The 15,373-nt window shown below is 52.3% G+C and overlaps 4 protein-coding genes across 4 annotated transcripts; 2 read left to right on the forward strand and 2 right to left on the reverse strand.

Annotated features, from left to right (window-relative positions):
* Positions 1–5,789: 5,789 nt before the first annotated feature.
* On the reverse strand, positions 5,790–9,972 carry UCRPA7_1747 (putative phospholipid-transporting atpase 1 protein; the record flags this gene model as incomplete). Its single annotated transcript, XM_007914326.1, has 3 exons — positions 5,790–5,961; positions 6,033–6,700; positions 6,748–9,972. 3 exons carry the CDS (start codon positions 9,970–9,972, stop codon positions 5,790–5,792), a joined length of 4,065 nt encoding a protein of 1,354 aa, XP_007912517.1.
* A 1,264-nt stretch (positions 9,973–11,236) lies between these two features.
* UCRPA7_1748 (putative cript family protein) lies at positions 11,237–11,655 on the forward strand (the record flags this gene model as incomplete). The annotated part of the gene is made up of 2 exons (XM_007914327.1): positions 11,237–11,519; positions 11,573–11,655. 2 exons carry the CDS (start codon positions 11,237–11,239, stop codon positions 11,653–11,655), a joined length of 366 nt encoding a protein of 121 aa, XP_007912518.1.
* Positions 11,656–12,117: 462 nt separating this feature from the next.
* UCRPA7_1749 (putative epoxide hydrolase protein) lies at positions 12,118–13,131 on the reverse strand (the record flags this gene model as incomplete). Its single annotated transcript, XM_007914328.1, has 1 exon — positions 12,118–13,131. One exon carries the CDS (start codon positions 13,129–13,131, stop codon positions 12,118–12,120), a length of 1,014 nt encoding a protein of 337 aa, XP_007912519.1.
* A 1,209-nt stretch (positions 13,132–14,340) lies between these two features.
* Positions 14,341–15,310, forward strand: UCRPA7_1750 (putative haloacid dehalogenase protein; the record flags this gene model as incomplete). Its single annotated transcript, XM_007914329.1, has 2 exons — positions 14,341–14,568; positions 14,639–15,310. The coding sequence occupies 2 exons, from the start codon at positions 14,341–14,343 to the stop codon at positions 15,308–15,310; spliced, it is 900 nt and encodes a 299-aa protein (XP_007912520.1).
* Positions 15,311–15,373: the final 63 nt, after the last annotated feature.

A 15,373-nucleotide genomic window follows, 5' to 3' on the forward strand; every position in this document is an offset into this window, starting at 1 on the left:
CCTCGTGTCGAACGACATCGACACGTTCTGTGGTTCAGCTGCAACCCACTTGAGCCCTGAAATTATCGCTACAGCATTCCAGCCCTCTGGCTGTCCACTCAAGTCGTCAGTCCATGCACTGAGCCAGCCAGCGAGCCAGCGGTGAGGCCAGAAGTGGGCTTGCTTAAGAGAAAAAAATTTTCTCTTCTATCGAATTACGCTTTGCAACTCCAATGACAGTTCCCAGATAAAGGAAGGGATACCGGACACACGAAACAAGGGGAATTCACCTTGCCTCGATTCTACACTACATTACACTAGGAGACTAGGTACATTCAGCGTATTACCGAGTCTAGGCGCCGTAAGAAAGTCTACAGTGCAACAAGGGGAGCCAGACGCCCGCCGCATGGGCAGAACGATTGGCCAGGGACAAGGACAGGACTATCTCCGCTTTCGGCAGACTTTTCCCACCGGGTAGCGAAAAGACGAGACGCCAGAATTACTCACTCGCGACTTTGATAAGTTGCGGGTATCTCACACTAGACACCACTGCCCTAGCTAGTCTGAGTTACCTCCCATTACTCCAGAGGAACAAGCTCGGTGCTGCTCGCTCGCGCAATCAGTCGTAACCGGCTCCCCATCTCCACAATTGGGAGCCATTACCACCGGGAATCACGCCAACAATAAGAGTCATATCAGCCCTCTCTTCTCAGACTTCTCCCTCGCTCCAGCTTATTTTGATATATCACTATCGACGATCTCCCCAACTCCCGAACCCGCCCTTTCTTTTCCCCCTTCTACAAGCAATCAACAACAAGCAATCACAACCTCTTGTGCATATCCCATTCTACCTTGTCACCAATTCCTCTTTGACTTTGTCAACCGTTGCTGTATCCAGCCAGCCAGCCAGACCCGCCTACGTCACAACGCCCTTTTCAAGAGAGACAAGACACAGTACTAAAACTGACAACCGCCACACCAAGTGCAACACATTTACACACGACGCCTCGTAACACACTGACCGGTGATCGAAACTACCAGGCCTACTGCACGGTGTTCTCAATCCGTTACTAATCGTCGTGATTGCCCTACGCTACTCCAGCTGTCACATCACTGAACGCCAATCACCCTCGATCCGCGCAACAGCACACACCACCACTACACCCACCAGCACTTGACTTACACGAAAACACCCCCCGCAGATATCTATCAGAACATTGTCCTGCTAGGTACAAATTTCGCATTTCAGACAGCAATTTTACGTCAAAGCACAAAACCACACACAAAAGATAGAGGGCAAAGAGCGGGGTTTCTAATAGTCACCTTGGAAAAGCCAACTCTCTATCTCTGGTATCTGGCCCTAATTCATTATCTACACGCCATTGCCCACTAGCACCGCAGCCAGCGACGGGCAACCGAGATAATAGCACCGGGAATTTGAGACTGACGACATCGTCCCATTCTCCCCAGCCATTTTCGCGCTTTCAAGTGGGCTTTTTCTGCACTTATCGTGGCATTGCAGTTGCACAAGGCCCGCCGTCGATTTCGCGATACTCACTAGTTCGCGAACCCCCCAAGCCGAAAGGAAAGTCGCCATATCAGCAACTGCAAGCAGAAATTTTCTGCTCGTCGGACGTGCCTCGCATAGGTTTGCCACCCCACCACTAACGCGACATCCGCATGAAAGAGAAATATCCCATATCTCTGCACGTCGCGCTTCTACCCCCTTAAAGACCGGCTAGCCGCTCTTCTGGAATTTCGCATTTCCAAAATTTCCTCTTGGACAGCGGCCTAGACTTTTCCAGGGCAGCGAGAGCCAGTGGACGAAGCTCAGTGGACCCCGCGCCCTTGAGATTCCCCACGTTTCGTTTCCATCCATTGAACAAAAGAAAAGACCGAGACCCTTGAACCCTGTCAAACTGGCCAACCAGCACTTGGCCTCGGCCCAGGCGCCCAGCAAGCCCCTAGACGGCCAATCAAAGCTGCAACAGCGCTCTATGCACCACCATCGCAGGAAGTCTGGTCATGGCTCTGCCAATGCTTCCATGACCGATGTCAGGAAAGCTGTCACCACCTCCGACCCATCGGTCAGGTACAAGACCTCTCGGCCGGCACCCATGACCAGGAGGACAACTCCTCAGGCTGCCCAGAAGCTGGGCAAGAACCCAAGGGACCGTGAGCGGGAATGGGAGGAAGAACGCTGGTGGGAGGACGAGAGGGAGAGCTTCCCGCAGTATTGGTAGGTTACGAACCCCCGGCATCGTTTATCGTATTCCCTTCACTGGCTCCGACAAGTCTGGGTATTGAATGTGCTCTTCGGAGCTCTGTTCTCCTTTCCCCCATGCCCTCCACGCGGGTGTCGTTCTTCCTAGTCCAATACTTTTTGCTTTTCTTTTCCGCGGCTTCCCCAATTGGGTTGCTTGCGTCTTCACCTGACAGGTCGGTGACCTGGAGTAATAACACCCACCAGAGTTGGTGCTATTCACGATCTCTCCAATGGGAGGCAATCTGTCTGACGTTGTCGGAAATCGACTGTTCCTGCATCTGCAATGTACCGGAGAAACGAAGTCCGCTGACTGGCTATGTTTCTAGTATGACTTGCGAAAAGCAGTTCGTCCCACAAGATGACAAGTTTCTGTACTGCTCCGAAGCGTAAGTTAACACTAACCCCTCAATTGCCTGTGCCTCGCGAGCTCTGCTAACGAGCGATGCGGGAACAGCTGCCGAATTCACGATCAAGAGGCTTCTGCTACCTCAACAGCAAGGAGTGGTTATTCTGCCAATTACCCTTTCTATGCATCTGGCGACCCTGAGCCGAGAGATATCATTCCTCGTGCTTCGCCCTCGCGGCCCAGTTCGACATATGTCTCTTCACCCACCACCCCGTATCCAGCAAACCACACTTCAGCCATATCAGCTCTGAAGTCAATATCAATACGATCACCCAGTCCCCCCTCGCCAACAGGGACTTATCACCCTAGCATCTGGCCATTCACCCGCAGCGCGGCTACTAGCCCTAACAATTCATACACCAGGTCGGCTTCCGGTGTGTTCTCCTCCACGTACGACGGTTACTACGGTGCTGGCTACACCATGACCTCACCGAGCATGGACCGGCCACTACCATCCCGCCGACCCGCTCAGTATTCCCGACCGAAAAGCATCGAGCTGGTAACCCCCATGACGGGACGGTGAGACTTACCTATCAGAATCCTTCTTCGGGAGGCGGCTTGCCGCCGGCTCGATTCGGTCTGCTGCAGGGGCTGAAGTGATCATGTGAGCCATCTTTGGAACGCACTGGCACGGCTGAGCGAAACAATGAAGGAAGCTTACTGCAGCTGACTCCGACGCCTCCAGCAAGAAATTTGCTCGGCGTGTGTGGGGGGAGGGCTCCGAGAGTTGAGCATGCGATGCAACTCCCCGCGCGGGGTTCGTCTCTGGCGTGGGAAACTGCTTGGTTGGCGATAAAGCATCACGCCCATTCATGGTTGGAGCGGCCTGCGACCCACCCTCGGGGTCAATACGGGTTTCATCCACGGCTAGGCTGCACGAGTTCTGGAGTCAGATTTCACAAAAGAGCTCCTGCAGATACTCGAGAAGTGAACCGAGCTAAGGGTATGGCGTACGCAAGCCCGATATTATTCTCGCGTGGGGGATGATTATTTCAGCTTCTCTGTTCCGTTTCGGGGCATGGCAGGGGCTAGTTGGAGTTGGGGGCCTGCTTTGCCCCTCTTCCTACCATCTTCACAACTTTATCAATTCATTTCTTCTGCATCTTGCACAACATACCTCTTTTTGCCAGAGGGAACATATCAGGTTGTATTTTCGGGTTTACGAGAGCATTATGTTGCATATAGACGGGAATACCTTGGGACGCCCGGATTGGGTCATCATTGCATAGGGAAATGGATATCTCGGCGCACATCGAAGCGGCTTCCAGCAGACACTCACCAATCAATCTCCACATTTTCCGGGGATAGATGTGTGCTGCATTATTTGCATGGACTGGGTTGTGGGAATACTACTTTTCCTTTTTTTTTTTCTTTTTCTTTTCCTAAAGTCATCATATTTGCAGCGAAATGCGTTGAGAAGAACTATGACAATGAGACGAGTGTATGACGAATCGATGGTCAACTACCACTTAATCAGGGATGGGAGCATTTTCGGGATAAATCGCAACAGTAGCCAACAAGCTACCATGATATCAGAGGCTCTTTGCTGAGCACCAAAGCAATTGCAAAAACAATTCAAACTACTCCCCACGCTATTGCAGTTCCATGACGTGAGACAGCCTTTCGCTAGCACAGTGATATCGATAACTATCACACATGAGTATGGACATGGACATGGGGCCTTTGAGGTGAGTCGGGTCAGCTCAGTAAGGTAAGACACGCAGCTGATGCAGAGAGATAGATAGGTGCACAGGCTACCCAACTAACATGCCTCCCGCAAAGCCTCAATCCGGAGCTTCTGTGGGGCCCAAGCCTGTCCAGACGTAAGATCCGACCGATGATCGTCCCTCCGAAGTGCGGAGTCCTTTGGCTAGGTTCGGGATCGTCGCTTCCTCCTATGATAAGAGGGTCTCTCATCACAGTACATACAGCAGATAGGTGAATATGGGAAAAGCAGCGGGGCGACAAGACGGAAGAGGGACGGGGCCCTGCGTCTGCAGCGCATACGTACCCGCTGCTGGAGACGGAGTTGGGTAGTTATCTTGCAGGCAGAACGAGCAAGCTACTGTGCCTCCTGGACATACAGCTTCCGAGTTGGTGCTCGGGTGGGTGGGGTTGGCGAATGCATTCGCAGCAGCCTTCCCGAGCTCTCTCGTTCTATACAGCACTACACCTCACAGGAAGTGACATACAAACAGGGCGTTGCAAGTGGGGAAGTTGATTTATGCTACTTTATTTCCAAGCTTCCTGCAGAAGGGTAAGGTGATGATGGATGGCTCGATCTATGGAGACGGCCTACCTACCAACCTCATGTAAGTTAATTTCCCAAACCACCACTGCTTATCTCCGCTCCCTGCCTGCCTGCCTGCCGGCCGGCCAGTCTCTCTCTACGTAGGTAGTCCTCTTGATGGCGACCAACAGCAATTAGGCGCCAGACAGCTAGACAACTCACATCGGCATCTGAACAGGGCTCATGACTCTCTCCCCTGTCCGTTATAACCTCAGGAATATACCGAGAATATGAACGAAGAAACTGACACGTCAACTTTCCCTCCACGAAAGCACCCACGACAGCTCCTCACACTTTCAGATCGGGACGGGAAGAAAACCGTTTATCATCGGCTTGTGATCGATCGACAGACCCGGCAAGTGGGAGGCGACTCAAATCTTGCAGGACGGAAGTCTAACGGGCAGGCAAATCATGCCATTGACCCCTTCACATGCATTTTTCACGCAAGAGATAGTCAAGGAGAGGAGTCTAGCAAAGACCCGGACCGATGATGCTACTAATCAAATGTCTCTTTTTTTTTCATAGAACCCGCCAATAAATACAAGCCGAATGGGATAATTCACCTCAACACCAGGCCGTGAGAGAGACTTTGTCCAGTACCTTCCAATATAAGAGAGAAAAAAAACTGTTGATATACTTTCGTTCCTTCGGATCGTGCGTACAACCCGTACTAACAACACAGGTAGGGGGGAGGGGAGGCTCCGTCCCATCATCGATCGGATGAGGAAGAAGTCAAGCCCCAAACCCGGAAGAAGGCAAACCCGCGCTACGCCAGTTCACGTCCCATCCATAATCATCACATTAGAGGAGCAGAAGAAGGGCTGTTATTTCCCTGTCGCTTCCCCCGGCTACCTCCTTGAGCTCGTCATCTCGCCGTACCGCCCACGATGCTGCGTCGTGTCGTAGGCCTGCAGAACGCGGGCCTGGCTCTCGTCTGCCTGTGAGAAGGCGTAACCGCGCTGCTTGCGCATGCGTTGCACCTGCCGCACCTTGCGGATGGCCTTCTGGAACTGCTCCATACTATTGGTTGAGATGGGTTAGCAAAAATGTCAAGAGTCAAGAAAATTATTGAGGATAGGGAAGCGGCATACCGAGGCCTGTAGTCTTGGATGTTATACTTCTGGATCTCCTGAATGTGGTGATACGTCTGCGGACGGTACATCCGCTTGGCATACTTGTATGCGAAGTCCCGAAGCAGACACAGGATGGCCAGGCAAAAGGTCTGGAGCCAGAAGACAGGGCTTGCGTAGAGTCGGGGTACCAGACCGTGGTATTCGGTTGAGATCTTGAGCATGGGGGCGACTGTCCCATACACGGCGATGAAGACATACCAGATCGCCATGCTACCGGGGATGGCGATGACGTGGTACTTTGTCCAGTTATTTGTGACCAGTGCAGCCTTGCCGAGCACCGTCAGGAGCGTAGCACCGTACAGCGCAGTTCCCCAGACCCAGTGCCCAGCGACCTTGCCGTCTCCTTGAATCAAATCGCCGTACCAGAAAAGCTCACCGCCAATGTAGAGGATGATAGAATGGTAAGCAGCATTCAAAATCCACCCCGCGAATGTCTTGACCTTGAAGAACTCATTCCGCTGCCCCAAGGAGTATAGCTGAGGGTATCTATCAAGAAGACGAGCCGAGATGAACTGGTCGAGGATACCCATGGCCAAAGGAGGTAACACGGTGTAGAAAACGTTGTAGAAGGACAATGTCCACGACTCGTAGATGATCTCACCCGAGAACACGTTCTGGAAAGTATACTACGATTTGTTAACAACAGTTCCGTACCGCGAAGAGTCATACTTACCCAGAATTGTGTCAAATACAGCGTGATGTTCTTATAGAACGAGTAAAGAACAGCCTTGCTCACTCGCTGGTAGCTCCATGCACCATGAACAAGGAGAAGTTTTCGAAGATATCGGAACTGCGCAATTGACACGTCTGCACTTCGTGCCGCCTGGAGACCTTCCATGCCGCTGATACCGACACCGATGTGCGCTGCTTGGATCATCGACACATCGTTCGCTCCATCACCAATGGCAAGGAGGATCGATTCCTTTTGATACTTCTTGACCAGCTTGACGACCAGAGCCTTTTGAAGAGGGGAGACACGGCAGCATATGACCGCTTTGCACATTATAGCAAGATCAAGGAATAGCTTCTCCAGGTCTTTCTCGAGAGCATACGTCAGAGACTTGCCATCGATAATCAAAGCCAGTGTTTCCGTCTCGATGGTCCCGTCACCTTGCGTCCTGATGGCATCGAGCTTCTTCTGGATATTGTCACGAGTCGCGGCGGGGCTCTCCTCGTTGACAATTAGCAACATCATGTCCTCACTCAGCAGTTTGCAGCTCATTCCGATGTTGATGGCTGTCTCCTGGCGATCACCTGTCAAGACCCACACCTTGATACCAGCCTGCTGAAGCGTATGGATGGTTTCAGGCACGCCGTCTTGCAAGCGATCTTCGATAGCGGTCGCTCCAAGAAGGAAGAAGTCGTGTTCGATGATCTCTGCGGCTTTGTCGAGTTCGTCTGCACGGTTACCTGACACTGTGGTTTGGGCTTTGTCATAAATGGCCCACCACTCCTTGAACTCGTGGTCGGGAATCTCACGCATGGCAAGACATAGTGTTCGTAGACCTTCCGACGCATAGTCCTCTAGGTGGCGAAGAGTGGCCTCGACATGCGGGTTATTCTCATTCAGGCGTTCCAGGATGACGGTATCAGCGCCTTTGCAATAGCAGCGAATCTTGCCATCTGGGCAGCGATAGATTGCCGACATTCTCTTTCGAGTAGAGTTGAACTCGCAGACGGCAAGAAGCTCATACTCGTACTCTTGTCCCTCGACCTCGATGATGACAGCTCTCGGCTTGCGGTTCGTGAATTTATAGCCCAGCATAAGCGCACCTTCAACCAGAGCACCCTCGTCAGGGGAAGCAGCTTGATACTTGATTTTCCCGCCCTTCTCCTCATCTCTCTCAGGAATGACAGTGTGACAGGTAGACAACAATGCCAAGAAGTGCTCGATTGCAGGGGCGCTCTCATGAGTTTTAAGGTTCTCGCGAAGTCGTTTGAAATCGTGGATGCCCACCTCGACACCGTCCTCGATCGTTGCTCGACGATCCTCCGGGACTTCGTCTGCGTACTGAATTCCGGCAATAGAACACTGCTTAAACTCCATCATATTGCAGGTCAGCGTGCCCGTTTTGTCCGAAAAGACGTATTCAACCATTCCAAGCTCTTCGACCAAACTCGAGGTTCGGCAGTTCGCAGGCGTGTCTGTCTTGTCGTAGTAGATATCCAAGTCGTCGTTGATAAGGATACCGTGCCAGTACTTGACGAGTTCAAGTGTGACGAACAGGGAGATTGGCACAAGAGCCGAAAACAAGACCCAGTATGTAACCATGTCCCGCAGGAAAGTCTCGGCAATCTTGCCAGCCGAGTTGGTCGCGGTCAGTTGAAGATAATCCAGCCCATCACCTTCCACTTTACGCATGACTAGATCTCCAACGGTACAGACCACACTTAGAGCAAGCAGCACTCCCACAAGACATAACACGAGCATATTGAGTTGGCGCTCGACCTTGGTTCGCTTGATAGGGGCGGCAGTAGCATTTCGCATGAGCTTCGTTTCATGACCGGTGAATACTACCACACCATGGATCCAAGGAGTATTTCGAAGGGTAGCGCCACGGAGTAGGAGTTGCTCCGGGTTGAGCGGCAGTTCCCTCTCTCCGCCTCCGGACTGAACGGTCAAGGTAGCTTCATATGTGTACAAGCTACTGTTGGGCTGCTCTGAACGAATCTTGCCTCCTAACCGGCCAAGTTCGCTGGAGCTGACCAATGATGATGTCTCCGGAATGGCCTGCTTGATCTTCAAATTCGTCTCTCCGTCCAAGTTAGCCGTCTCGATGTAGCATAGACCCTCCGGCTCGGAACTAGCCAAGAGAACCAAGTCGGCAGGGAATGGTTCTTCTGACTCGACTCGCACTATGTCACCCACTGCGACATCAGTCCATTTCATTTCGACGAAAGAGGAGCCTCGTAGGATCCGCGCCTTCGACATATTCAATGCTTTGTCTGCTTGTTTTCTCCGGTAATCCTCTACAAGCTCCTTACCAGCGGACACCATTAGCACGACAATGAGGGGACCGATGGTTGTATATTTGTTCGTCGGGGAGAGACCGGGGATCTGTTGCAGACCGGCGGTGAATAAGAAGAAGATGTTGGCGTATTTGGAGAATTGCTCGAATAGAAACTTCGGTAGGAAAGTCGCAACATTGTATTTCGCTGTTGAGACCTGGTTGTTGACGTATTTGTTGGTAGCGTTGGCAGGGGGGTTATTCAGATGTATGATACGAGGCCCCAATGTCGACGGATCAGGCTTGCCTCGTCCAAACCCGAACTTGAAGTTGCCCATGTCAAATTTCTTGTTAGACTTCTGTTGTGGTGGCGGCTCCAGCCCGCCAGAGTCTGTCCGTTGTCCTTGTCCTTGTCCTCCCGGTTCCGTGAGAGGTAGGTCCATCTCTGAATAGCCCTGGCCCATCCCGAGGGCGTTCTTGGCCCTCCCCAGGAAGCCTCCTCCCAAGCTGAGGATGCTATTCCTTTGTCGCGCATTTTGTCTTCCGTCGGCGGCAGAGCCTCCTGTGCCCAATCGCCCTCCACTTTGATAGTAAGATTGCCCGTCGTCCGGGTAGTCGTCCAGGTCGTCAGCGTATCTCTGGTAATTGCCCAGATCTGACGTCTGGCTGTATTGCCTCTCTCCCTCTTCGAAATACGGACCTCTTTGTCTCGGAGATGCGCCGGGTGGGGGTTTTGCGGATGGATGGGTTGTCTGACCGGCGCCGATGAAGTCGTCGTAAGACACGGATGGTCGTGATTGGGATTCGTCCTGGTCTTTTGTGTAGGATCGTAGCAGGTCATCGTCGTTCATCGTTGATCTCTGTCCTCCGCCATAGACGGGCTGCTCATCCTCGAGGTCGAGAAGGAGATCATTGCGCTGGTTGGAGTAGCCTCCGGGTCTGCCAGCCATCCTGGCGGGATTGGCAGGCAATTCGAGGTGGTTCAAGGTCACGACGATGCGGGAAGCAGCGGCATCCGGAACGGCGTGTTTACGGCAACGGCGACAGCAGCGGCGATTGCATCAATGGCACGATGAAGGAAGGAAACACGGAGGGCCGGCCGGTTGAGCGTTTGGGAATAAAGAAGGCCGTCTGTGGTGTCGGACAGCTGAAAGAGGGTGACGAGTTTGAGGAATTAGGATGCTGTCGTATTGATGCACAGCCTCTTTTTTTCTGGCGCAGGCGTGTAGAGTACCGGTAGGAGGTACGCTCGGTACGGTACCTAAAAGGTTGCTTGGTTTCGTTTTGGCCCACCTACGCGTAGGTACCTAAGCAAGCACAGGTGCTGGAGGCCGGGATTACGGAGCTGCCCCGTGCTGTAACAAGCTCTTTACCTCACTTTTAAGTCTTAAGGTGACCTCCGCGTTTCTTGATGATTTGCTGCTGGTGAATGGGTACCTCAGGTTGGCAACAATGAGGCGCAATTCAGGAGACTGGATAACCAACTGCAGCAATGAAGAAAGAAGACGGCTCGCAATGCGCCCGTGCGATCTTCCCGCTGGAGATGTTTGAAGATGATAGAGCGTCTATACGAATACCGGTACCTGTGCCTCCTAACACATCTTGCGTAGGGAAACACAATGGGGGAGAGCTTCAGGGGGGGCTGAAGGCTGCTACCTTAGTTTCGGGTGGCTAGGCGTTGCTGGGCATGCCATTGCCCAAGGTAGGTAGGTACCTGAGATATGGAGATTGGTGTGGTTGGTACCCGTCAGGGGGCCCAAATGCCAGTGGACGTCACAGCTACTGTACCTACCTAGGTACTACCAGCCTACCTAGGTAGGTACCTTAGTTTACGTAGCATGTTTCTATAAATGCTCGGCCCCCCGGGCTTTCACCTCCCCACTCCGCAGTATCCAATCGCACAGAGGCTGCAGCCACGCGGGCCACGTACTGCGTTAAGGTACCAGCAAGCTGTTAGGATCCACACTGCTCATCACACCCAATCCCTAACATTGAGTGCTAGTTTGCACGCGCCGTTGCCACCAGCCACTCATCTATCGATACGAAGAAGATACGCCTGCCTCTCGCCTCATCGATTCTTATCAGCTTCAATTCAGCCTTGCACCTGTGCTAAGACATCTCCGCATCTTCTCACTTGATATACGGCGTCAACGCCTCGCTCTTCACACTATCTAGTCCAGAGGAAGAAGGACTCCAGAGTGACAAAAAAAAAAAATGGTCTGCAACAAGTGCCAGAAGCTGGGTAAAGGGACCACCCTCGCCACTCCGGGAGTAAAGAAGAAGAGCGAGATGTACTACGGCTCACCCGCATCCTCGTCCTCGTCTGCTTCGGGAACCAAGTCGGCAACTCTAGGACAGACCGGCATCGGCAAGAGCAAGCTGCTGTCCAAGAACGCAAAGAATCCCTACGCCCAGTACTCCAGCTCCTGCACGAAATGCAAGACGAAGATCTCTCAGGGTCACTCGTACTGCAATAAATGCGCCTATCAAGCGAATAGTACGTGCTCCCTCAGGTATCGACCCGTTTCAATAGAGGCTAACGTGTTACAGTCTGTGCTATGTGTGGAAAGTCCAGCACAAAGACCAAGGCGGGCGTCCCTGTGGTGTCAGGAGCGAAGTTCACTCTAAAGTGATCGAGACTCAAGCTTTTATGCAAGACAACAGGCTGGAGAAGGCGTAGAGGATTCCTGCCTTGACGCAGGCTCCTCCAAAGTTTCTGTACTGACATACGTAACTACTGCGTACTCTCGCACAGAAAAACTCAGGATTCTCCGATCAGGCTTGTAGCGGTATAGTCATCCATCAAGTGACTCGGATATGCTACTGGAACGAGGTCTTCTACTTCTTGAAGGTAGAGATTAGAAAATCCTGCATACTCAACATCAGGTCGCGTTTAGGTTGAAAGATCAAAAGTTCGAGAACTCTTATGCCCAAACTGGAAGCGCTGGAGAGGTCTGGCAAGAAGTCCGATATGTAAATTATCGCCATGTCGTGTCCTGCTATCGGAAGCGATATCAGACTGATGGTCACGGGCGATGACACGGACACGTCCGTGAGATGGAACAGGACACAAATCAACCTTAGTTCTCAACTACCTAAATAGAAGACTTAACAGGACCTATCTGCAAAACACTCTGCACGAACTTCTTGATATGCGCATTGACATCCTCTGCCGCGCCCCACTGCGCCCAGTGATGGCTGTCGACCTCGGCCCTGGTCAGGTTGTCAAAGTGCTTGTCCATGCCCGCGGACAGCGCCGGCAGCAGCGCCGGGTCACGCGTGGCGCTGATGAAGAGCGACGGCACGTGGATCCGCGGCGGGCCGTCCTTGAGCAGCGCGACCTCCTCCTCGTAGTTGACCTTGCGCGTGCGGTACCAGTTCAGCGGGCCGCGCATGCCGTTGCGCGAGTACTCCTGCACGTAGTAGTCCATGTCCTCGCTGCTGACGATCGGGCTGTTCTCAATCTTCTCGAGGTTCTCAAAGATCGGGCCCTCCGCCACGGTGAAGCCAATCTCGCCCTCCGGGCCCCGGCCTCCGTACAGCCCGGACAGCAAGCCGCGGATGCGCTGCGGCGTCACGATCTCGCGCTCGGCGTCCGGCCCCGCCAGCCGCAGCTGGTACCGGAAGTTGGGCAGGCGCTCGACCAGCTGCTCCAGCGACACGTAGACGGGCAGCGGCTGGTTGTACGGAGTGCAGATGCTGAAGACCGCCTTGAGGAGCTCGGGGTGCCATAGCGCGAAGCGCCACGCAAAGCTGCCGCCCCAGTCATGGCCGCCCAGGATGATCTGCTCACCCGGGCACACCTGCCCAAGCAGCTCGGCAATATCGTCGCCGGTAGACTTGAAGGAATACTTCTCGATTTCCTGGGGCGCATCGGTTCGTCCATACCCGAGCATGTCTGGGACGATGACCCTGAGGTTCATGGAGAGGAGGAACGGCACTTGATACCGCCATGAGAAGGAGAGGTCTGGCCAGCCGTGAATGAGTACAACGGTGCCGGTTTGAGGCCCCTTGGGCTTGCCGAGTAGGTAGTGGTAGGTCTTTCCACGGACGGTCGCAGTCAGGGACTCTACACGAGGATCGTTTGGTTCGAGTTTATCAACCTCCATATTGGCGGCAAGAATAGATATGACTCGGGACTCTCACGAGGTTGGGAGCTGGTGATGGATCGGCGTGTATGAAGTCTGAACATAATCAGTTTGTTTGTTATTATAGTTAGTCCAATAAGATGAACTCACGACACTTCAAGTGGCGATATAGTCAAGATATCTTCGGCCAAGCAACAGTCTGCGAGTAGAAATCCTGAGCTAAATATAGAGAAACCCAATTGAGCTCGTGCAAAAACGATTCACGAAGCAGATCACAAAGGGAAAGATACGACAAGTGGAAACTAGAGGTATTTGAGCAACCTTGGAAAAGCTGCCCCGTTGCAAGGTGTGACCGTTGCGAGTTGCGCCGAGGCATCTGAAAAGCCATGTCGTAAACTCCCCCACAGTTATCCATCGTAATGGTGGGAACCGGCGGCCGCAGCTTCAAACTTCCCAAACACCCATTACACTTTCGACTATTTTACAGCGATTAGTTTAGACTATCGGTCAGATAATCGTGAATCCTAGTCTAAAATGGATAGATTCCATGGATCACAGGTCTACAAGGAGTTTGAATCGTCTAGTTGCAAGCCAACGAATTGTAGTCGACTCGCTGACAAGGTAGCCTACAGGTCGTGCCGCTTCCTCACGCAAAAGCACGGCACAATTGAATATATCAAACCAGCATACAGGTCAAAGCAAACAGCCTGGTAATAATTTTATGTTCAAGTAGAATGCGATTGCTAGGTAACTGATAGTGCAGTCCGAGGCCCGCATTTCAGGTACCGAAGCTCGCATTTTAGCATCGATCGATTAGACAAAGCGAGCCAAGATCCCGAGGGACCACTGTGGGGGCATTGTGCGGCACTTACAGCAGTCAGTGAGAGCACGAACCAAGCTTGCATTGACAACAACTGCATCCGAGTGTGCTGTCTCTTAAGCCCCCAAACGTTTTTGGTGCATCTACGAGGTTAATGTAATTCGTTGTTAAGCCAGAGAGAAGCTATCCTTTAAACACTGAGTGTCTTTCCTCTCGATTCTGTTTTATTGCATTCAAGTCTGTGGAAAGGGTGGAAGGAGACACGGCATAGACTTCAGTGACAACAATATCAGAGACCAAGTCGAGTGCTGCGGTCTGGACTATTGGCTATTAAGAGCCTCAGACGCTCATCAAGATGATCTTCTTGCACCTGTCGCACGCATAGAGTAGTCAAACCTCGCGGCCCAAATATGGCGAGACCCAACCTTCTCCTATGCTTTGACGCATTCGGTACTCTGTTCAAGCCGCGACACCTACCTGGCCAGCAATACGCCGAGGTGGCCCGTAAATGTGGCATCACTGGCTTTAGCGATGATGAGCTTCACGCGTCTCTGAAATCGGCAATCAAGAGTGAGATGAAGCAGAACCCCAATTATGGCAAGGCGACTGGCTTAGGGGCAACTAAATGGTGGACGAATGTACGTTCAGGATCGTACTTAGCCTGCCGACTTGGGAAGAGACAATGTTTATCAACTAATCTCAGTTCAGGTCATTCATAATACTTTCACGCCTCTCATTGGCACAGACCAGAGCCTACCTCAAGACCTAGTGCCCAAGTTGCTTCATCGCTTTTCATCTAAGGAAGGATATGACGCTCAACCGAACCTCATATCTACGCTCAGATGTTTAAAGCAAGGAAAATCTCACAGAAGCTTCGATCAAGTCATCATTGGAGTGATCACAAACTCTGATGATCGAGTGCCGAGTGTCCTGTCGTCTTTCGGACTCAACGTGAGCCCCTTGCGATACGGAATTGATATAGATCCTAGCGTAGTCGCGGGACAGACCTATGACATTGACTTTCATTGCATGTCATACGATGTCGGCGTCGAAAAGCCAGACAGGCTGATCTTCGACGCCGCAGAGCTGATGCTCGCACAGATTGTCACCATGCGAGATAGCAAAGACCCATCTAGCACCGGCGAGGATCTTGGCACGTGGTGGAAAGTGTACGTGGGCGATGAATATGCCAAGGACATTGTTGGGTCCAAGAACGCAGGCTGGAATCCTGTGCTCCTTGACGAAGGGGACCAGTCCACTGACATCGCTAAACTGGAGGATTGCACGGAGGAAACGATTGACACGCTCTTCAAACATCATAAAGTTCTAAAGGTATCTTCTATACAGAACTTGGTCGCTTGGCTCACTGGTCAAAGGTAAAAGAACATCTGTTCACTCGGATATTCATAATATATGCTAAATTGCACTTCCAACATACTGTGG

Source organism: Phaeoacremonium minimum, assembly GCF_000392275.1.
Source record: "Phaeoacremonium minimum UCRPA7 unplaced genomic scaffold PA7_03_scaffold_129, whole genome shotgun sequence".
In the NCBI taxonomy this organism is placed as follows: domain Eukaryota; kingdom Fungi; phylum Ascomycota; class Sordariomycetes; order Togniniales; family Togniniaceae; genus Phaeoacremonium; species Phaeoacremonium minimum.